The 22,126-nt window shown below is 41.5% G+C and overlaps 3 protein-coding genes and 1 long non-coding RNA gene across 10 annotated transcripts in view; 1 reads left to right on the forward strand and 3 right to left on the reverse strand.

The window, feature by feature from the left end:
* ncoa1 (nuclear receptor coactivator 1) overlaps nt 1-17,083 on the reverse strand; it is a 52,328-nt gene extending 35,245 nt beyond the window's left edge. For 2 of the 5 annotated variants that reach the window (XM_071467903.1, XM_071467899.1), the window contains exon 1: nt 13,983-17,083. The gene's annotated coding sequence lies outside the window, so the exon portion shown is untranslated. Of the gene's footprint in view, nt 1-5,072; nt 10,893-13,708; nt 13,790-13,982 lie in introns of those variants that run through there. The other 3 variants (XM_071467901.1, XM_071467900.1, XM_071467902.1) reach the window with 3 other exon arrangements.
* Nucleotides 13,709-18,102, forward strand: LOC139612382 (uncharacterized). The gene is made up of 2 exons (XR_011686524.1): nt 13,709-13,911; nt 17,654-18,102. It is a non-coding gene; the product is annotated as an uncharacterized lncRNA (long non-coding RNA).
* Nucleotides 18,103-18,698: 596 nt separating this feature from the next.
* ptrhd1 (peptidyl-tRNA hydrolase domain containing 1) lies at nt 18,699-20,110 on the reverse strand. The gene is made up of 2 exons (XM_071467909.1): nt 19,869-20,110; nt 18,699-19,190 (listed from the first exon to the last, which is right to left on the reverse strand). Exons 1-2 carry the CDS (start codon nt 20,076-20,078, stop codon nt 19,020-19,022), a joined length of 381 nt encoding a protein of 126 aa, XP_071324010.1. The 5' UTR covers nt 20,079-20,110; the 3' UTR covers nt 18,699-19,019.
* A 1,002-nt stretch (nt 20,111-21,112) lies between these two features.
* Nucleotides 21,113-22,126, reverse strand: part of fam184ab (family with sequence similarity 184 member Ab) — a 128,554-nt gene continuing 127,540 nt past the window's right edge. For all 3 annotated transcript variants that reach the window (XM_071467906.1, XM_071467904.1, XM_071467908.1), the window contains one exon: nt 21,113-22,122. In XM_071467906.1, the coding sequence (XP_071324007.1) occupies nt 22,041-22,122 (82 nt within the window). In that variant the 3' untranslated portion in view covers nt 21,113-22,040. The remainder of the gene's footprint in view (nt 22,123-22,126) is intronic.

Here is a 22,126-nt window from a genome sequence, read left to right on the forward strand (position 1 = left end):
GCGCATCTGATACTGCACAATTATAATAAGCGACATCATTATCAATCATAACAACATCTGCACACCAGCATCAGGAACATGCTGATGAACATGACGTCTATGATGTTGTAGATTAAGAGTAAGTGGCCAAAGTTCACTGTAGAAATGACAGATCTGTCCCTGTTCACTGTCTTTACAAGATGTGGAATAAAAGAATGCTGACCTCTGACCCCTCATTATATTGTCACCTCCCAACCCTCTGTGGAACCACACAGGACTGAGCCAAACAATAAAGCCTTGATTTCTCTCAAACTCAGAGTAGAATCATGCAAAACACAGTAAGACTAAAACATGATAGAAACTAGGACTAGAACTAATGACAATATTCATTGTTGAATAACGTGATTTTTTTTATTGATTGATTTATCGTTTAGTCTTCAGAGTGTCAGAGAACCCAAACATTTTCAATTTATAAAGATTTAAAAAAAAAAAAAAAAAAACAGAGAAGAAGCAAATTTTCACTCTGAAAAAAGCTGAAATCAGGAGATACTTTGTTGGAAAAAAACTTCATGTGCAATACAGTTGAAAAACAAAAGCTGGACCATCTGCAGGGCTGTCATTTCCATGCATATGCAGAAACATATAGGTTATCTCATACAGCTATAAACTGTCAGAGCTTGACGCTTCAACTAAAAAGAGCATAAACATCCACTTTAACAATAAGTTCCAGCTCAAACAGAGCTGTCAAGTCTGCACAGATTCATCAGCTCCTGATGTTTGTGTTTTTGTCAGGACGTCCTCCTGACCTCTGCAGACACATGGCTGGTTAGACGGACTGAATGCTGGAAAATCTACACACCGTTCTGTCAACCTCTGTGGCTCCATGTCCCGTTATCGTAACACCTCATAAACAAACACGAACCGAGAACCTCGTCAGTCGTGTTTACAGTCTGTCCCTCTCAACCACAGCAGCCTCCCACCTGGAGCTGGGAGACACCTGAGTCACCACGGTGCTGTAAACTGCAGCTGACGCTCACATGGCAACAACAAACCACATCACAGCTCATGGGACTGTTGTGATTTCATACAGCCAATGTTACTGGCTATCACCTACATTGCGTTTTGACCAAATATAAGCCTTTTGTGCAACTAATGACTCGTTTTTAATGTTGTGGATATTTTACACAACACGCAGAAACTCAAATCTGAATTAATTTTAATACATATTTGATTTAATACATCAATTTGTGATTGTAGATTCAGATTTAAAAAATCACCTGCTTTTTCTATGAACTACAGCTGGACAATTAATCAAAGTGTTATTGAAATCAAAATATGGCCAAGAGCAATATCCAGATCACAGGAGATATATTAATAAACGAAGCCTGGTGGTGTTACAGAGATGGCCCCGGCCAACAAAGACTACAGTAATTTCCAAAAGCCCAAGATGATATAATCATATTGCTTGTTTTATTTGAGCAGCAGTGTATCTAAAGGTTTTCAGTTTACAGAGTCATGACGAAGAAAAGCATCAAATCGTCACGTTTGAGAAGCTTCAACCAGCAAATGTTTGGCTGAAAACGATTAATTATCAAAATATTCTCTGTCAATCCACTAATCAGTGAAAGTTGCAGTTCTTGAACTGTCTACGTGAAAAAGAAAAGACGCATCAATTCAATGAATGAATATGATCCATGACTCTTCCTGTGTCAGGTGTGGCTGCCCTGCGGCCTTGTCAGCTAGCAAGAGAGAGAAATGTGGCTCACGAAAGGTGCCAACCACAGAAATGAAGTCCAATCAAAAAAAAAAAAACAAAAAAAAAAAAACACAAAACAAATCCAAGTCTTATGTCGTGACAATTACCTGCAACTGACCTACTTCACAAGCAGGAAAATAACATTGAGCGTTCCTTAGTACCAAAATATTATTTTACAGCTTCCTGCTTCCTGGAGAAAACTTGAAATTGGAGACTGCTAAACATGAACACACAAACACTGTAACACACAGTTTCCTGGTCTCCTTACAAATCATCATCATTGTCATCCACCTCATGTTTGGAGGAGTCTGAGGTACTTGTCATGATTAGATTATGGTTGTAAATGTCTGTGTGGATCTACGTCCCCTGGCTGGTTCCGATCCTCCATCAGTTTCCATCTGTTCGGCTGACACATAGTTGACCCTGTGCAACATGTAGACCAGTCACTCAGTCAGTCTGGAGACAGTGCAGCCATAAGAGCAGTGCGCTGTGGTGATTCTCCTGGTGGCGAGGCAGAGTGCACACATCAAAGCAGCGCTGAATCAATCTGCAGCCAAAATCACTGCATCACTCTACATAAAAAGGGGGAAGGGCTCCAATGTTAGACATGAGAATCAGCTTCCCTGTTGTGTGGGAAAGCACAGCACGCGGGAGATGTTCTCGCTTTACGGAACATGATTGTCGCCAGCCCCAAACACACAAAACGATAATATATTTCTCTTCTTCATAAAAGAGCTGCCAGGGCATCTCCGCTCTGCTGCTGCCTCTGGTCGTGAAATGATCGACGTCCTGCTGATCAAAAGCTGTGAGGAGTGGTCGCCCTCACATATGGCCTCGGTCAGGTTTTTTCAATAACTCTGGATGTTTCATTGGATTTTATCAGACCCAAGTTTCCATGTAGAAATTACACCCTGTCACCAGAGCAGTAAGCAGACTGGAAGATGACCTAACAGGTGCAGGTGTAACTTTTTGTTCCATACTGAGAAAACAGAGAAAAAGCCACAGAGAGCACAATGGAAGAAGTGAGTGGGCGAAAAGGCAAAACTAACCAGAGACTGAACGTTAACTTTCTTAGCTCCTCACATCAGCCTGGTTTCTCACTGTACTAAATTAAAAATAGCAGATGAATCTTTCAGGGACACTCAGGGAGTGAGCACACTCAGGTACTGGTGACACACAATGCTGGAGATTTCAACATCAGCAAGTCATCCCTTCACAAATATCAAGCTTATTTAATGAGAAGGGGCCCCGCTCCAGATGTGGATGTTCTCACAGCAGGATGTCGGTGACACTCAGCCAACAAGTGTACTCTGAAAAGACATATGGAAAACAAACACCAGTGCAGTACCTCCTCCTCGTCACCACTCTTACAGATGGATTTAATCACGCTTATCATTAAAGATGGTTTCACACACTTCTAGTTCTAGAGGAAGCTCCATCTGTCCTTCACCAGTGCTCCAACTACAGCCTCAGCTTGAGCAGCACAGCCAGCAGACTTGTTTTGGAACAGTGCGACAGTCTTTATCTCTCATCTATCAGAGTACTTACAAGGACAAGGTCTACGTGACAAACGGTGCAGATCAGCAGGCTTATACAAGCACATATTATTGGCAGGAAGGTTACATAGGTCCAATAAGTCAAAAATCAGATGCCTGGTCTTGTTTTGATTATTAAATCAGTAATGCACTGCAGTGAATTACAGTAAGTTCATAACCTTATAGTACATGCCAGAATACAGGTGCGAGTTCTCATGCTACACCTTATTATATAAAAATGACATAACAACATCGCGCCCATACAAAAAAAACCCCTCATTGATCACTTACTGATTACTGATAGCATTCGACCAAGACTGGCGTTTAAAAAACTACTAAAATTCAAGGAATCTCGTCGTTCAAAACTGATTTCACACTTCATTTTATACACTTGCCACTGTTTACTGATTAGGCACGCCAAGCTAAAACTAACGCAGTCCAATACGTCAGTCTGCATTAGATTTGCACACACATTCATATAAGCACATTCTCATGCTTGATAAAGATTCTCAACATTTAGTCACACTGTTTGCATTTTAATTAGGGCTGCAACTAATGATTATTTTCATAATTACCAAATCTGCTAATTATTTTCTTCATTAATCATTTGGTCCATAAAGCACCAGAAAACAATTAAAAATGCCCATCATATTAAAAAAAATACTCTATTTACTGCAATGTTGAGGCAAGGAGAAGGAGCATGTTTTCACTTTAGAGAAGCTTTAACAAGAGAATGGTTTCACTTTTTTACTTAGAGGAATCATCTAATAATAAATGCCAATTAATTCTCTGAAGTGCAATATATTTTTCCAGCCATTTTACAAATTGGCTGCGTTACCTGAAAACTGGTTGGAAATAATGCCACGGCTGAGGTGACATTTTCAAACATGGCAGCAATCAATCACGCCGTGGATCGCCCCTACAGATGTTTTGAACAACAACAGACTGATTCAAGTACAGAACAACTACAGGTTTCCCTCCCCACTTCTGGATGCAACCTATTTGAGGCATTCTCTACAGATGACATGGAGTTGCTGCTCATCTAATCTTTAAAATCTGCAACCTCTCGAAATGATAGAACCAAACTTTTTGTCTCCTTTGTCAGTGTGGACCAGCGGTGTCTCCCTCCATGTTGCAGGAAAACTCATGAGCGAGTGGGGTTTACGCTTGGAGAGAGGGAGAGTGGGAAGATGCAAACACTGACATGGCTTTACAGAAGAAACGGGTTATGGAAAGTCACATAAAACTAAATAAACAGTATTGTCTAATCCTATACCTTGTTTGAAAATATATCAATAAACCTTAAAAAGTCAATGTACCACCCAACCTGCATTTGTGGCAGCCCACAATTTAACCTGGAAGTAAACATCTGACATGCTTCCTGTTCAGTATTAGAACTGAAATAATGTGCTGTAATAGCACAACACTAACACTTCATGAACAAACAAAAATATTACATCTTTTGTAATTCCAGATGTCATAATCCCTGCATGGCAAACCCCTCAACTGACAACAGAAACACGGGTGACTGCAACTAGTCTGTTTCACAACCATCAACCGAAACAAACACAGTTTGATGGGCCAAGAAACAGCCAATGGTGCAGAGAAGATCACATTCAACAAGAAGAGATTTCAGCTGGATGGATGTGGTCACGTACACGCGTGTTATTTACACAATTGCATTTGTAAATTATCGCTACAACAGTCATTTGAAGCAGAAATGAGCTGGAATGTAGGCGACATCTTAAAATCAAGGTCAAGATTTGGTCAGAACATGGCAGGAGGAAACAGAAATTACTCACCGTCTGCCTGTAAACGGGGGTTTTACAGTAAACAGTCTGCTGTAGCACATGTAAACGCAGCATCTTTCCTGAACCCGATTTCAAACACTAAACGTGCCTTCTTGTGCGTAAGTCAGTGAAATGATGCCATTCGTGTAATCGCTGCTCACTGCACTCGTCACCAGCATTGTCGCCAAACCTGTTTTCCCTTTATGCATATTTACCTGTCAAGTGCAGCCAAACAGTTGTGGAACTGGCTGAGATGAAAAACCACGCCTCGGTGACCTGTATTTCAGCTGAATGGGACGAGCGGGGGAAAGTGAAGGGGAGGTGGGACAGGGGAAGTAAGAGAAGCTGAACGGACGTCTCTGTAGCTGTTATCAGGGGGAAGATGAGATGCTTTAGTTTAACGAACCTGAGTGCTAAGTCAGATAACTTTAAGGAAGTACAAGTCAAACAAACACAGACCTAATTATTATCATAGACCAACTTTACACTTAAAAGAGGATGTAATTTACACACTCTTTCCTCTCAGAGTAAGAGGCTTCATCTCTTGCTCAGCAGGATTCCTTTTTAAACACTAAATTAACAGATTGGTTGAAGACAGGGCTGAAAAGAGGAAACTGAAACGGGTTAAACCAACAGTGGCTGTTTCACAGCAGTGCAATCAGCTCATGATGACATTACTTACATGCTGATATTTAGCAGCTATGATGTTTACTGTGTTCACAATCTTAGTTCAGAGTGGTATCATTCTTAGTTAGTTAGTTAGTTAGCTAATTTTTATTTCCTTGTCATGTCAAACATTTGGCCCATCCCACTTGGGATTACAAGACACCCACACTTCACAAAACAAACATGTTCTTCCGGTATTGCACATATAGAACATGTAGTAAAATAATAATAATATTAATAATGTCGTATACAGTATTCACACAAAGGACTGTTGCATATCTACAAATTGTCTCGATAAAGAGCTTTCTCCAGATACCTAGCTAACGTGTATGTTTCATATGTGAACAGCCGACTCAGTCTTTGTGCATCGTCCATATTTACAAGATCATAATCAGTTTTTTATCTTGCAAAACAAAGCATCACACTAACATTTAATAATTAGTGCTTAAGATTAAATACAGCTGAGGATGCTGGGAATGCCAGAATGTTAACAGTAGGATTGTTTGCGATTATTCTGCCAGGTACTGTGAATGCGAAAAGTCACAGTTCCAGGTGGAATGGTCATTTTTGTATTTCATTTAAAAGTGGTGATGATGTGATTTTTGCTGGGGTTTGTACCAAACAAGCATGTTCCTTTCAGTATCCTTCCAGTCATATTAAGATTTGGATTAATTGTGCAGCCCTAGTTTGCAGGTATTTGGTCATAAACTGGATGATTGGACAAATGAAAATTTTGAACTAGATGGTGGGAAGGATCACCAAAGATATTACCCTTCATCCTGTGGGGAACATGTCTGTACTAAATTTCTCATCAATCTGTTGAATTGTTGTCAGGACCTTAGGTTTCAACCTCATGGTGCCATTACAGGAAAACACTGGGGACTGGTAAAGTCATAAGGATTCATAGTCAGAGAACCACAAATGTCTGTACCCAGTTCAGTGGAAATCCATCCAGCAGTTGTTGAGGTAATTTCAGTCTGAACCAAAGAGGCTGACTGACTGACTGACAGACCAACAGCGCCATCCCTGGAGACGCGCCACTAGCATGGCTACAAACCGTCTTTACTGTTCCTGACAACACATCATATGATGTTTATTGGATAATCACGTCGACCATGCAAATCAGCGTCTTTGCAGTAAAACCCATCATCAATAACTGTCTCTGGAAAGCTCTTCCTGTGAAACAGCTGCACAGTAAGTGGAGTTTGCAGCGTGTTAACAGTGTACTGACATCATTATGGTTCAACCAGTAAATTCCAACAGCCCTCACATGCTATAGTCTACACATCCACATGTTGTTTACTGCTCCCATTCTCCTGCAGCTCTCTTCCCCTGTAATGAGTTATGCTTAGTTTTTCAACTCAGGTCAGGCAGTCCAAAGAAAATGTCTGGGAAAACCCGAGCCAGTGAGACAATTGGAAAGTCCTGGAAATGTTTCTTCACAAAAAAAAAAAAAAAAAAAGAACTGTGTTGTCCGTTTTGTTTACAATACCATGAGTGGGTGCAAAGCTGACAAAAGCAAAGGAAATAACCACAATAAGAGTATAAAAGCACCTGCAGTGAATAAAATCGCCACAGCCTACAGCCAGCATTTCAACCACAGTCAGTCAGTTGTGCCGTATTACCATAAACAAAACAACCACTTCCTTTCCTCTTAATGCTCCGTTCCCCTCTGTCGATGGCCACAGTCTCGACATCACGGATGCTACAGGTACGCTGCTTTGCAACCATGCGACAGTGCAATAAATCAGGATGCTTCTCCTGTAACTCCAGAGCGGGACAAAGCACTTACACGCTCTATTCACCAGCACTGAAGTTTCTCATGATGCTAATTAGAGGACAGTGTTTCAGTCTCCTTCACTACTGCCCCTCACTACAGCCTCCACTCAGTTTCATCACTACAATGGGACCTTGCATCATTAAATCCCCCAGCAGTGAGTCTGAAGTGGCCAGTGCGCATGAAACAAAAGTGAAATTTGGTACGTTCTCAAAGACCCACAGTCACCTGCCATGAGGCTGTACTTCCTGTTTACCTGCATATTATTTCCACCTTGTATAGATGAATCATTAATGACACAGAGATGAATCAAGTTCAGATCTAACCAAGACACTGTTGCTTATTTTCAACAATGTACAGCTTCAAATTCCTTCACACTGTCCCATGGATTTATTACCACTGTGGAAGGTAAAGGTGAGCTCTGAATCTAAAATTCACTGCAGACTTTCTTATACATAGACGCCCGTGTTGGAGTAGCTTTCAGGTAAACAAGGAAGTAAGGCGACACTATAATCATGTACTCATTGATTTATCTTGGCAGCACCTGTACAGCATCTCTCAGGTATTGTTAATTAGAAAGCGACAGTAATTCAGTTGACCCATATATAAAATAAACAATACATCACTATTTTGAGATTGAAATTCACCTCAATGAAATTAATGACACCAAATTAATCACTTCAGTACTGTTAATTACTCTTTCAAGCAATGACTGATGGAGAAAAGAAAGTGTTAATATGAGGTGTCACTCAAATGAGGAGTCCCCGGTGTTAAATCATCTTCTTCCTGCTGTAATATTATTAACGACTAGAGCAGTCAGGGCTGATATTGTCTTTGTTCAGGGACTCAGACGCTGAAGGAACAAACTTGTGGTCACAGTAAACATACTGGTTTTTGCACCCATATGCAACAGCCAAAAAATTCAACCTGAAATCGAGTCAACAGGAGACCCAGGGCCATTCATCTGCTTCACAGGTTCAGAAATAAAAGTGATAAACACAAAAAAACAAGAAACAGTCTCAAGTGCAGAAATAACAAATATCCAGGAAAACTTTAAGCGCTGACTAAAAATTGAACGTTTGAACGTCTCTTGCCGCCCACCTGTGTAAAACCCAGGCACATAGACACCTTTATGCTCCACTTCCCAAAAGGCATTCACACACCACCATATGTTCATTTCGCTCTCTTCGCTTCAGATTTGAGGTGAGATACCGACAACTGTTAAACTTCCTCTAATTTACTCGACAACGTCCCCAGGCCAAAGACACACACCTCGTCAAAAATGTACCTGTGAAAGAGCTTTTCTCCACCTCTTCATCACTCTCTCTATTCCCAGTATTATTATTCTGGAAAACACATTTTTCATTAAAAAACACTCAACTCTAATCCACTCTGGAAAGTACAAACTACTGTGTGAGTCTTCTTATTGCAGCCTGACCTTGTTCAGAAGAATTGGGCCATTGGGGCTTGACTGTTAACTCGCCCACAACACCACAACAACAACCTCTCCGTGCTCTGTTTTCTCGCTTGCCCTATCAATATCTTCCTCTGTGCAGTCTTTCTGTTTCTCTCATTCTTTCCCTTTTACCTTTCTCTTTCCTCCATTTCCTCCCAACCCTCACAAATTCACACAGTCTGCTGCACAAGCCTTTTTTTTTTTTTTTTTCCAGGCGAGAATGTAGGCCATCGCTCTGACAGCAGGAAGGCAGCGAGGAGCCGAAGCAGCGTCGCTCTTCTCTTCTTCCCTGCTTTCTGCTCGCTCACAGCAGCTGAAGACTCTTCGTGTGTGTGTGTGTGTGTGTGTGTGTGTGCGCGTGTGTGTGCGTGTGTTGCTGTCTCGCACTGAGTCAGAGCACCAGAGCTGGGGGACAAACCACAGTATACAGCAGCCCGTGGTACACAGGCTGCACCGAGAGCCAATCTGTTACAGCTTTGCAGAAACGAGAGCTCCTGCACGTCCCATTGCATAATATCAAAGATGATCTGAAAGAAACTGTTTATCTACACACTCCGATTTGTGATAACACTAATCTGCCAGGGCTACGTAAACCAAGGCCCCTACACCGCATGTTCAAACTAGACCAGAAATGTATACATTGCACCTAAATTAAAGGAAAACCGCATCAAGAAAGATCATTTCCTTCATATCGCTTCAGTTAACAAACAACGAACCACAAGATGTACGTTGATAAAATCTAAGGATGTGAAAAATTTAAGATGACCTTTTCCTTCACCTGTAATTGCAGACCAATTAACAACAATATTTTACCAGTAAATTTAAAACAGACCAGTTACTGGTTTTAATGTTGTGGCTGATCAGTGTATATTTATATCCCCCTTGTGGTAGTAACCTAAAATGTAATACTGCACTATTGTCACATGACTTTGTTTCCACTAAAGCAACTCTGCATCCTGTACTGTACATTTCCCCTCTGTGATTGGCCCATGTGAGGAGCTCTGCTAATCCAACTCTACGATTGGTCCATGCAACAAAGCACCGCCTATCTTGTACACCTGACCTCACCAATTCCAATTCTACCTGAGTCTCATAACAAGACAAAGAGTTGACATCACCAAAATCATGAAGCTACATCATCTGGGCATGAATATTTGTACTAAATTTCATGGCTTTTAATTGAACACTGTTGCGTTGGTGGACAACTTCGTGACCTCTGTTCCACTCACTAGGCTACACTGTTCCAAAGTTTGTTTTATTGTCCTTGCCCTTACAAAAAACTGCACACAGACACATTTATCAGTATAAAAATGAGTTATTATCATTCCTTTACAATAAATTATTAAATCATCTCTTTTCCCTACAGCCCTGGCTTTAAAGGCCATTTGCACAATAGTGTTTAAACTATGGGTGAAAATTAAAAGCTTGTGCTTCTGTAAAATGAGAAAAGTCTGTTGTTTTGACCCACAGTGAGGACACACTCTCTCTCACAGCAACCACACCAACGTGGTGGAGCTGACATGTTGCGTCCCAGTGTTGACAGTGATCTTAATTTGAATTTTAAAAAGGAGGATGTCAGCAGCTTCAGTTTGACTTCACGCTGAACATCGGGACAAACAGGAGCAACCGAGTAAAGACAGGGCAACGGCAGCAGACAGCTGCCAGCGCACTGGCATGAAGCATTCATCCGAGGAGGCTGAAGATATGTAGAAGTAGCAAGATATTAGAAAGATGATGACATCACCACAAATACTGTAAGATTAAAAAAAAAAAAAAAAAAAACAGGTTCAGAAAAACTGAAGTGCAAGAGGCTGGATCTGAGCTACTGATGCAGGTTTTCTCTGAAACAGTACAAAGATTTACAGTTACATGACAGCACGACCAGGCAGGCGCTGACAACTGCACACAGTGAGACATTCACCTGCTATCAGCCCCCCCCCCCCCCAAAAAAAACAAAAAGTGTCCGGCCAGCATCGCAGGTGACCCAGCATTCATCAGTATCCACCATGTGCTGCACGCTCATTTCTGACCCCATGTAAAAGCATCAGAGTGACATTTTCACAGGTTGCTTGCAGGTGTCCTGGGGGGGGGGGGAGGGTGGGGGCGGTTCAGAGCAAACAGCATGAAAAACCTACTACAGCTCCAGCAGAAGAATGCTGTGACAGTGGCAGGCAGGCTGCAGCAGTGCTGAGTGCTAAAATGGCTGCTCATTCTCCATACAGACACAGAGCTAAGCTGGGAGGAGGAGGAGGAGGACTCCCACTCCCAACAATTTGCCTCAAATGTGGCTCATCCTTAGGTAGGCTGTGTGTAGAGCTAATAATGGAAATCCCTTTTCAATTGCTCGCAATCTAATGAATATTAAACACGCAGGATTATTACACTCGACTGAGAGACGTCTGAAATCATCAAGCAGCAACAGTTTCCTCCCTCAAACACATCAACGCTCAGTCTCTCTTTTACCAGAAGAGGTGAAGGTAACTACAGCGCTTTAGCTTGTGTATGTGTGTATATATATAGATAGACAGATATATATGATGTAGAGTATGACATGTTTATATTTCCCCTCCACTTCAATGGGAAAGTTTAGACCCTACTGTATGTTTATTCTTCTATAATTTTTTTTCAAATCTTGTAAATATTTCATTTTATTGTCTTATTTTCTGTTTGTATTTCAGTGATCTGTCATGCAGTACTTTTTTCCTTCTCACCGTGTTTACTGTTTTGCTCCAAAACATAATTCCTCATATGTTGGAAAATCTTCTTGGCAATAAACCAGACTCTGATTCTGGTATGTTTGCGTGCATTGTTTGATCTGTCTTATATGCACAAGGCAAAACTAATAAAGATTTTAAACTAATAAAGGTTTTAATAAAGTTTTTTTTATTTGAAGTTTGAAGAAGCGATAAACTACAACAACTATGACTACTTTCAGTTTGTTATTACACTGTTTTTGTTTTGCTGTTTGCAGCCAGGCTGTACTCCCCCTGTGCTTAGCAGGGGCACAAACTTTGAACTGCATAGCTGAGGCCCACACTGAACTCTCTATCCTGGCTCTTATCTGGACTCTTAGCCTGAGAGGGGCCCAGCTACTATGCTTTCACTGACAACATCACAAGGTCTCCAACACCAATACTACACACACAGATAAACAGGTCTCATCAGGCAAAGTAAAGCCAAACAAAACAGAGCAGTCAAATGCGACATGCCTCAAGATAAAAGTTCAACAAAGAATTAAAGAAGTGATACACGATAAAAAGGGATTTCTGTTGATTATAACTAAGTAATGTGTTCACTGCCACTGTCAAAATTACAGTCATAAAAACGGTGTCTTACTTACATGTTTTGAAAAGTAAAAAAGGTTTGTTTTGACTCACCACTGGTAATCCCCACTAACTAGTTGTCGGGTCTTTATGAGTGAATCATACTTGACTTAACGTCACCTAAGTTCAAACTGTCTCGAGCTGATGTTGCTTTGCGTTTACTTGCATCATGCGTCAGAAGACAACCAATGGAAAAACTTAAAGGAGACTTTGATATGCTAAAACGGATCAAGTGAAGTATCCTCCTGCTCTATTCTACATAAAACAGATTTATATTTAACCCAATTCCCCTTTATTACTGGAAACCTCTAGAACAGCAAGGCCAACACTTTCAGACTCGAAAGTAATGCAAATATTCAGATTCAGCCTTTATAACCAAACATGCATTAGTAATGATGATTTTTATTTTGAATGACGTTCTGAGTGACATAACGAGTAGGTCATAATTATGTTGTCATTCAAAGTTGCTGTTTGGATGACAATCAATAAATCTTCCATGACGTGAGTATTCAGACTTGATGAGAATTATTTTACTTTCAAGCAAGAAAATCTCAATGTAACCATATGTGAAATGTGATTTAATGTGTATATAAATGATCTTTTGGAAGAGGCAGTTAAAATGCAGTCAATTTGATTGTGTGACAAGTTTAAAGATGTGCAGAGCGATCAGATCAATGAGTCTTAATGTCAGTTAGCACTGCGGTGTCTTATAGATCACTGCAAATCAGAGTTTAACATGCAGGGGTCTGTTAATAAACCATAAATAATTTATATTGATTCCTGCCATGGACAGATTCATTCAAGAGCTGAAATGTTTAGTAAGTTCATCGATTAGTAAATCAACAGAAAAATAGACGATAAATTTATTTTTCCAAGCAAAAAATAGCGAAAACATGCAGAATATTGTGATTCCAGCTTCGCAAATGGGATGATTTCCTGCTTCTCTTCGTCATACATCACTGTAAACTAAATATTTCGACTTTTGGTCAAACAAAACAAGGAATCTGAAGGTGTCACATTTGGCTCTGTGAAATTGCGATGGATGATGGATGATGGCTGCAAATGAATCGATTATTAAAATAATCATTAGCCCTAATTCATTCATTCACTTGGCTGAAGCTGCTGATAATCAATATTTTGCGCTTCTAAGGACCCCAAGAACCTACAAGTATCATTAATAGAAAATGAGATCAATTGAGGCGAATTTTGTCCCATTATACTAATTAGATGATGGCAATTGAATGCTAACGTTGTTTCTGACTCTAACATCATGATCTCCATCTGCTTTTCAGCATTTTGACCCCGTGCATGAGCTGCTGAGCACAACACGAGTCAGTTCTTCCAGTTTTCGCGTTTACGACGCAAGTTACAGGTGAATCCGAGGCGCTGCGGCGACACCTGGAGGCCACCTGGGGGCTTGTCTTACATAAGAGCGGCCGGACGTCTCCATCTGCAGGTGGAGAAGGGGGCGAGACGTCCCACGGAGCTCTGCGCGTCATGTGTTCAGCTGGAGGAGGCGGCGTCGGGGGAATTGTAGTAACGTTATGTGGAAAAATCAACAATGAGTCAGGCATGTTTGGAGGCCCGCAGCACATCCTCCCCTCCGCTGCAGCGGCCAGTTCAATCACGGTTTGTCAGGCTGACATGCTGTCATGCATTTGCGGGGTGTGTGTGTGTGTGTGTGTGTGTGTGTGTCTTACCTGTTTGTCGTCCGCTGAACTTGTTAATAACGATCCTCCACCGGGGTCTGGCTGGAAGTTGTCACGCTGGATGATTTATTTCCAGGCAAACGGCAGCTTGGACTGTGCGTAAAACAAAGCAGTTAGCTAGCCCAGCTAACAGGCTTAACTTACTCCTCGCTGGCGACAAGGATAGTCAGATGTCTGACTTTTTTATTTTTTTTTATTTTAATCCACTGTTACTTTGGATTGATAATTCTGCGGTCAGCTGTGGCGATCATGTTATGAACCCACGTAGGTTTGCGTGGAAACCCGAGCAAAAGTTGTACGTTAGCCGACTAGCTAGCAATTTAACGTCAGCTTATGTTGACAAACAAGCCTGCGTGGTTAAAATCACACACGACTTGAGGCTAGCTAACGCCAGGCTGCTAGCACGGTTAGCTTAGCTAGCTAACCACCTTGCTAAATCCAAACCTTGTTCCAAAAAAAATCCCTTTCCGCCGTGTCCGACTTGTATCCCATCGGCAGGAGCAAATCGCAAGCGACTCCGAGAATCACTTGTGGGTGGTTTCTGCGTTTCAATGACGGCGCACTCGCGTTTGCAAACCCAAGTTATCGCTTTGGTCTCTGCTCTCCGCCATTTCCAACCTCTCAACACAAACAAACAGGGATGCTCGTTCCCGCGGAGCGTCGAGGCGCGTTCGCGACGAGGGCAGCGGGCAGGAGCCTCCACTGTGGAGGAGGTGGAGGAGGTGAAGGAGACGAGGCCGTGGGCCGCAGGTCAGCGAGGAGACGTGTGGGTGAACGGGAAACGTGATGCGAGGACACTAGATGGAGTGGACGCAGTGGCGTAGCACCAAAGTCTGGGCCCCATACCTGTGCAACCTGGAGAGCCCCCCCCCCCCCCCATGTCCCCTTTTAATTGATCAGTTGTCACACCTGTGCAAATAGCAGAATCAGCAAGTGAAGGCATACATGTCCAGTGGATGTCAGGAGAATCAGCAGGGGTGGAGTACAGAAGAGGCCGACAGGGCGCAGGTCCAGGGGCCAAAGGGTCAGAGGGCCCTGGGCCGGAGCCTCTGTTTGAGTTGGCTGTTCGTGATCCTTGTTAGAAAAAGTCCAAAAAAAACAACGACCACAAACAGACACTAAATCATCACAAAGGGAGAGAAAGCGGAGAAACACAAAAACGACAAATGGTGACGTCACATGGTACAAATGAGGTCGTGATGATCGCAAAGAGGCACGAGACGACCACAAAGACACAAAAAAGACCGACAAAGAGACAAAATCTATAAGACATAAACACACGTGGCCACATGCTCCACACCCCGCTGTTGTGTTGTTTTGTGTCTGTATGTTGTGTTGCGTCTCTGTGGTGGTTGCGTCTCTCTGAGCTGTTGCTCGTCGGTGCTCCGCAGCGATTTGTGTCTCTCTGCGGCTGCTCCGTGTCGACCGCGTCTCCTTTGAAGCTGCTTCGTGTCTCTTCGTGCTTGTTTCGTGTCTCTTTCGGTGTCGGCATCTTGCACCTGTGTGTCCGTTGTGGGGGCCCTTTACACATCTGTGCTCCGCTGTCGTAATCCGGCTTTGATAACCAGTAATGAAGTGTTTTTTAACACATTTAAGAAGGTCGCGCCCTCTCAGCATCTGTCGGCCTTCTGTTTCAGCATACTGTGATTACTGCAGGACTTTATTTCAGTCTCAGTATATGTTCGGTTTTCACTACGCTCTGGGTATAAGACGAAGATTGAAAACCAGCCTATTCTGGCCCCTGCACTGAGAAAAAGTCTCCTGTGTTTCATTATTAAAGACAACCAAGTAACAGTTCACTGTAACTAAGTTTTATTTGCACAATTAAGGGGAGTTAGGTTCCAACAAGTGCGAGCCCGGCCTGCTGCAAGCTGGAAGAAGCGTAATGACACTTGAGAAAGTTAAAGGCTGGGGTCAGATATCTCCAACACAGGTGGTGTCGGTGTTAAAACTGAAAACACAGGATGAATGACTGCTGAGTGCAGGGAGTAATTTTAACTCCCTCTGAGTTACTAAACTTTTTTGACGCTGCTGAAGGTTCATTGGTCTCGGTTAAAGCTTAACGAGCTGATAACGTCTTCTCCAACTGGAATTAAATAATATTGATTCACTTACCAGCAACCTTTTTGATGTGCTGAACCTGCCGAGGACAGTGTGGAGTGTGTGACTGCTCATATCTCTCACCACATAAAAGTCTAAAGGTTTTTTATTGCAAGGTACAAGAGCGGAGTTGATCATCTTTTTTTTTTAAATAATTTGAAAATGTATGTTGCTGTTATTTCACATGACATAATAAATAGTGACCGACTCTCCTGTGTTTCCGGCCGCATTCAGCATTTCTCCGGCAGGATTTTGTTTCTCCTGCAGAACTGGGCTTCTTACATCGCTCATGTAAAAATACCAATGAATCCAGATTTAATGCAGTTGTGTGAAACAATGTTTTGGAGACTTGGATGGACTTTGCTCTGTCAGACGCTGTAAACTGCACCTCTCCTGGCGCGGACGGTTTCACCCTCACACAGCTGTGCAGCTTTAAAGGTTATACTATATTATATGTGCCATGAATCTCCTTGGCTGTATGGCCGCAGTCTGCCTCCCGTATACATTGTGCTCTCAGTATTGTGGTGAAATTACATGTCAGGACGAGGGTAGTGTGCACATGGGCGTGTCTTGAGGAGATATTCTGGGAAATACTCAGTAAGTAATTACATTGTGCGTAACATGTTGATTGGTCAATTACATTCCTTCTTACTTCTAAGTTCAAGCACATGACTCATGAAAGCAGCCATTTGGATTCCGACTGTTCGGAGCTGATTTATGATTGATTGTTGTTGTTTTGTTTCTTTAAATAATTGTTTTGTTTTATTACGTTTTTAATAATTGCCGGCTCATTATAACATGCCTGGGAAGGGGGGTGGAAAATTAAAAAACAAGTCACTCGTGGCGTCTCATTATAAAAACATTTGGAGTAACTGCAACTTTCCTATGAAGGCAACAGAGGACTCACCCACATTATACCAATCACCTCTTAATTCATTTCCTGCCGCTGCGCCCTCAGCTGGCCTGATTCCCACACATCTTCCTGTTTAGATTATGTCCCTCCCTTCATTTGTTATGTCTTTGGTTATTTATATGAAATATGAAGCTCATGCAAACAGAGCAGCAGAGCAGCGACAGGTCCTCTGTGAGCACGTCTGTCAGAGAAGACCTTAGGTAACTTGTCTTTTTGCTTGTAGACGGTTGCTCCTGCGTAGAGCTTGAATTATTAGTCGTCTGACAGAAAATGAATCAGAAATCATTTTAATAACTGATTGATCAATTAGGATTTACTTCACTGTCTAATATATTTGTGTCTCAGAGGGTTTTTTTTTAAATAGAAGTGGACTAAACTGAACTAGTTGCACACCGTGACACTGATTTATCAGTGACATGAACTGTGTTATCTCCGAACATACAGGTTCAAACAGTGTGAGTCAGCTGTACATAGTTATATATAGTGGATATTTATCGTGAGCTGTGTAAGTCATCGCATTTAAAAAGACAAACACATACACATGAAGTACACACTGTCTAATATTGAACTAGATAGCATGTATCTGAGACGACCTCTGTGCCTTGAATTCTGACAAGGGCCTCCCTTTATTTTTACCCCTTTTCCACAGAAAGGCTGAAGCTGGAACTGAAGCCAGAAGAATACCTTGAACTGCTGGACGAACAGCTGAGTAGCTCTGGGAACACACCACGCAGATGAACGCTGCTATATTTAATCAAACGGACGAGGAGACAATTATCTGCTGGGTCTTGGCGGGAGGATGTCTTTCATTTTCATCCTTTTTTTTTCCTTTTTTAAATTCACAGCAGAACATGAGGTGAAATGTGAAGGTCAGCTGTGAGACCCATCATGTCGGGACTGTGGGAAAGGTTAAAAACCCCTCTGGGTATGAACAGCCACAGGAATTCGCTCTGCGTCCTGTATCTACGTATGAGAGGTGGATTAGCTGTGACCTCAAGGAGAGGCTCAAGGGTGTTATGTTAAAATCCTTATCATGTCTGTCGACTAAAGACAAATGTTTCTACTCATTGACTTACAACTGAATAAAGGCTACACCCTGATGTCGTTGTCCAATGTTTGCAATTTGACACAATACGGCTTTGATGTTATTCATTTTAATCATTTTGGGGAGTTTGCTTAGAAAATATAAGGTTTTAATGCAGTGAAATGATACTTTTATAAGCACGGAGTGTTTTCTGTTAAAAACAAATCCGCCTCTCAGAGAACCATGCTGCAACTTGGTACTTTAAATTCCCTAAAATTAATAGTAAAAGTTTGGTTCTGCAAACTTCCAACTTCTGCAGCTCCTTTGCTGAGCAGGCACTGAGATGGTAAAGTCTGATTTCTGTATTACTGTGGCATCAGCGTGTTCAAGTATAAACAGCTACGATATGAATTTCTCTTTCAATATTAAATTACAGGTGAAAAAAGCTCAGTCCGACAGACAGTGTTCAGAGGTGACGGGAGAGCTGTGTAATCTGAGAACTGCTTTCATATACAAAAGAATGAGCGTATGAATGAAGAGAAAGTGCAACATTTCCTGAACTCACGCCACAGCACAATAAAGACAAGCCACACATTTTCCATCCTCAAATAAAGAACTAGCGGTGTGATAATACTGAACCCAAACCATGACACACCTGGTGAGATGAAGATTGTTTTTGCATCATACATACAGTGCAGGGTTTATTTATAGTGCGTGTATTAATACAACTTGTGTACTGAGTTGCATTTATGTGCTGTAGGACAATACATTGCCTACTGCTGTGTCTGCCAATGCTTTAACAAATTAATCAAGATTCATGAAAATGCACATGATCTGATTTTAATCTTTATGATGCAGCGACAGACCAAAGATGTGATGCTCACAGTTCATTTTAGAATTCAGTGAAGTGAAGCTCCTTTCTCCTAACGCTAGGTGCAAAGTATTCACATACATTACAATGCATGAGTGGACACGGCCTTTTGACAGCAAGTCATTTGAAGAGTTTGAACTTGCGCAGCAGCGGCTGGACAGTCTCCTTAGGACACGGCTTCAGAGCCAGACACGTGGGGATGTTCTCCGGCTGCTCGATCCAAAGCTTGTGGGACACACCAGCCTGAGTCAGACTCTCTGACAGAGCGGAGAGGGCAGCCTCATCTGGAGCCTACGGACAAAACACACACACACACACACACAATAAAGCCAAGATATTAAGAGTTTATGAGTTACATACCTCTATCATAAATACACATATACAGAGAAGATTATTTTAGACCAGAAACAGTTTATCATTTGTTATGTTTGTGCTGAAAAGCTTCATCCTTTGGCTGGGATAAACTGAGGCAGGTCAGTTCACTAACCTAGAGGTTAACTGACTTCAGACACAGGAAGTGGTAGATCTCGTATGGAGAAATTGTTGTCAAAACGAAACCCTATTCGGAAATTTTGACTTTTAAAATATAAATAGCTAATCAGCACAGACCTGTCGTTGCTAGAAAATAATTTGCCACCTCGGTACAATCTGTAGATATAATTAGTCAATTCGGCGCTAATCAGACACACCAAACTAGCACCTGAGGTTTTAAAAAATTGCTTTGTTTTTTATTTCTATGATCCGGCACATGTGAACTAATCAGCTACTGTGAAGCAGCATCAGTGAAGCTAACCGGTCGAAAAGTTACACAATATAGTAAATAAGTGTTACCGGATGATACAAGTAGTTAAGACACATTGTCATTTTGTATTTTATTACAGTATAACCGCTGTACGGTTGGTTGACGATGCAGGCATCTCTAAAGTGACGAATATTTGAACGGAGTTTGGCGTGACGCGTCGCGCTTACCCCGAGCACCACTTTGTGCATGGAGTCCAGCTCCGCCAGGTACCGCTGCGTGTCCGGCTCCGAGTAGTGCAGGTGGATGGCGGCGGTAGCGGCATGACACGCCTGAGTTATCACGGCCCCCAGAGGCCAGGACAGCTGGTGAACCAGATCCGACCGGACGACAACATACTGGACCAGCCGGCCCGGAGAGCCGGCGCCCGGAGCTGCCATCTTCCGCCGAACAGGAAGCGAGTCTGGGTTTGTTTATCTTCCGGGTCAGCGGCGGCAAAGCTCCTCATGAAGAGGTTCTCACGCCCTCTGATGGTGACTGCTAGAAGTTCATGCAGAGACTCAGTCTACAGCCTGTTTGTGGGATATTAACGCATGATGAGCACAATTCAGAAATAAAACAAGTCTTTTACTTTTAAATTTCATTGTGGTTTGAACAGATGGGTGAAGCAAACCATGCCATTGTTGTCCCTGCCTGTTTCTTTTTGACTAGAAGTAGCTTCTTTACCTTTTTCTTCTCCCTTCCTCAGTCACATTTTTATTATATTTTATTTTTTAAAAACATTTATAAAAGATCAATAACACGACATCACTGTCCAGCGCACAGATGTGACTGTGTTTTGGAGATCTCTTTGCACTTTCAATGTAGGAATATTTGGTCCTTCGCCATCTCACTTCTCCTGCACTGTCTTTGTAGAAACGGTTAAATCTGAATGAAACAATACATTAATAAGCTTGTGTATGATTTATTTATATCATTACCATCGCAGAACCTTGAAATTGCATCAGTTCATCATCAACAAATGAAGCAGATGTTTAATGGTTGACTGGACCCTGCTGTAATGCCTGGAAACAATTCTTCTCATTATCCACTGATTTGCAGAAAGGTGAAAGGCGTCTGCTGTGATAACCCAAAGCCCAAGACGCTGTATTGAATTTGCTTGTTATATTTGTGCAACAGTCCAAAACCCAAAAATCAAATATGACACAAGAAAAGCATAAAATAAAAAAAACATACCAGAAGCTTTAAACAGCTGATGTTTGGAACTGCTGGTTGAAAAGTGACAGAAATGATTATCAAAACAGTTACTAATTCATTATTTATTTATTTACTTAAAACTCAAATATTTGTCCTTAATGAACTTCTGCAATCTTACATGTCTTAAAATACTGACATTTTTAATTAAAAAAAAAAAAGAAAAGAAAATGAAATGTAATGAATTAGCTAATGCAAATAAATGACAAGCAAACATGAGTAAATGTCACAATAATTATTTATTAAGCATACACATTATAATATAAATATAAAATATGCTATTTTTGTTTTTAAAATTGGTGAGACATCATTATATCTGTGTTGAGACAGACAACCATACAAACAGGTTTTAATATTCTACCAAAATCTGCTGAAACTTCTATGCAGCTGTAACAAACTTGCCATGATGGTGCCGTCCTAAAATCAGAGCCTGTATTCATGGAGCATATCAGAGCAGTGTAACTGATCTAGGATCAGGTCCATGTAAATATCACCATAAATGAGGAGGCAAACTGGTCTTAGATCAGCCCTCCTAGTCTAAGATGCTGTATGCAGTGGGCCCACGTACAGAGAGAGCACAATAACCTACCGTATATTTCTTTATATATGTATTTCTTACTTTAGTCCAACAATGGCAATTAGCAGCATGATGACGCACCACTCATTTTTTCTAGTTTCAAGAAACTGCAAAATAAGTTAAGGAAGTAAAGAAATAAAATAAACATCAAACATATTGATGATCATTGTCACTGTACTAAGAGAGAAACTCGTCCACAGTGAAACAATCAAGAGATAATCAAGCAATCGAATCAGATCAGAGTGATGACGTTTGACAGCCAGGATCGGGTTCAATTCAGTTTCCCCTCAGCCAACAACAGGAAGTGGATCATCATTACATTTTTACCAAAGTGAAAATTAATGACATCAGGCTCTGTGCGTTTCATTGACAGATCAATGAGAATTCATTCTCAAACCATGAATTACAGCTTCAGTTGACTGAATCTAAAGTGAATTGATCCCCAAACCTATCAATGACAATGAACAAATAGTTTTAACATTTTTTCTCTTTTTTTTTTCTGTGTTTTTCTCATTTGTTTTTTAAGTTTGGTCGACATGCTGAATCCTTGTGTTTGCAGGTTTGTGGTCAATCAAAAGGAAAAGTATTGAGCGAACCACTCCTGGCGCTGGGCGTCCGGGGAGTCGATGGCAGAGTCCTTTGTTTCAGGAGGGCTTC

This window comes from Trachinotus anak, unplaced genomic scaffold (assembly GCF_046630095.1).
Source record: "Trachinotus anak isolate AG129_WGS33_773 ecotype Australia unplaced genomic scaffold, CSIRO_AGI_Tana_v1 ptg000031l, whole genome shotgun sequence".
Taxonomy (NCBI): Eukaryota; Metazoa; Chordata; class Actinopteri; order Carangiformes; family Carangidae; genus Trachinotus; species Trachinotus anak.

Bases quoted from the DNA above. Each gene is read 5' to 3' on its own strand.
- ptrhd1 (XM_071467909.1), bottom strand. From the start codon at position 20,078: ATGGCAGCTCCGGGCGCCGGCTCTCCGGGCCGGCTGGTCCAGTATGTT. The intron at 19,191-19,868 runs GTAAGCGCGACG...TTTTGTCCGTAG, and splicing joins TGCACAAAGTGGTGCTCGGG to GCTCCAGATGAGGCTGCCCT.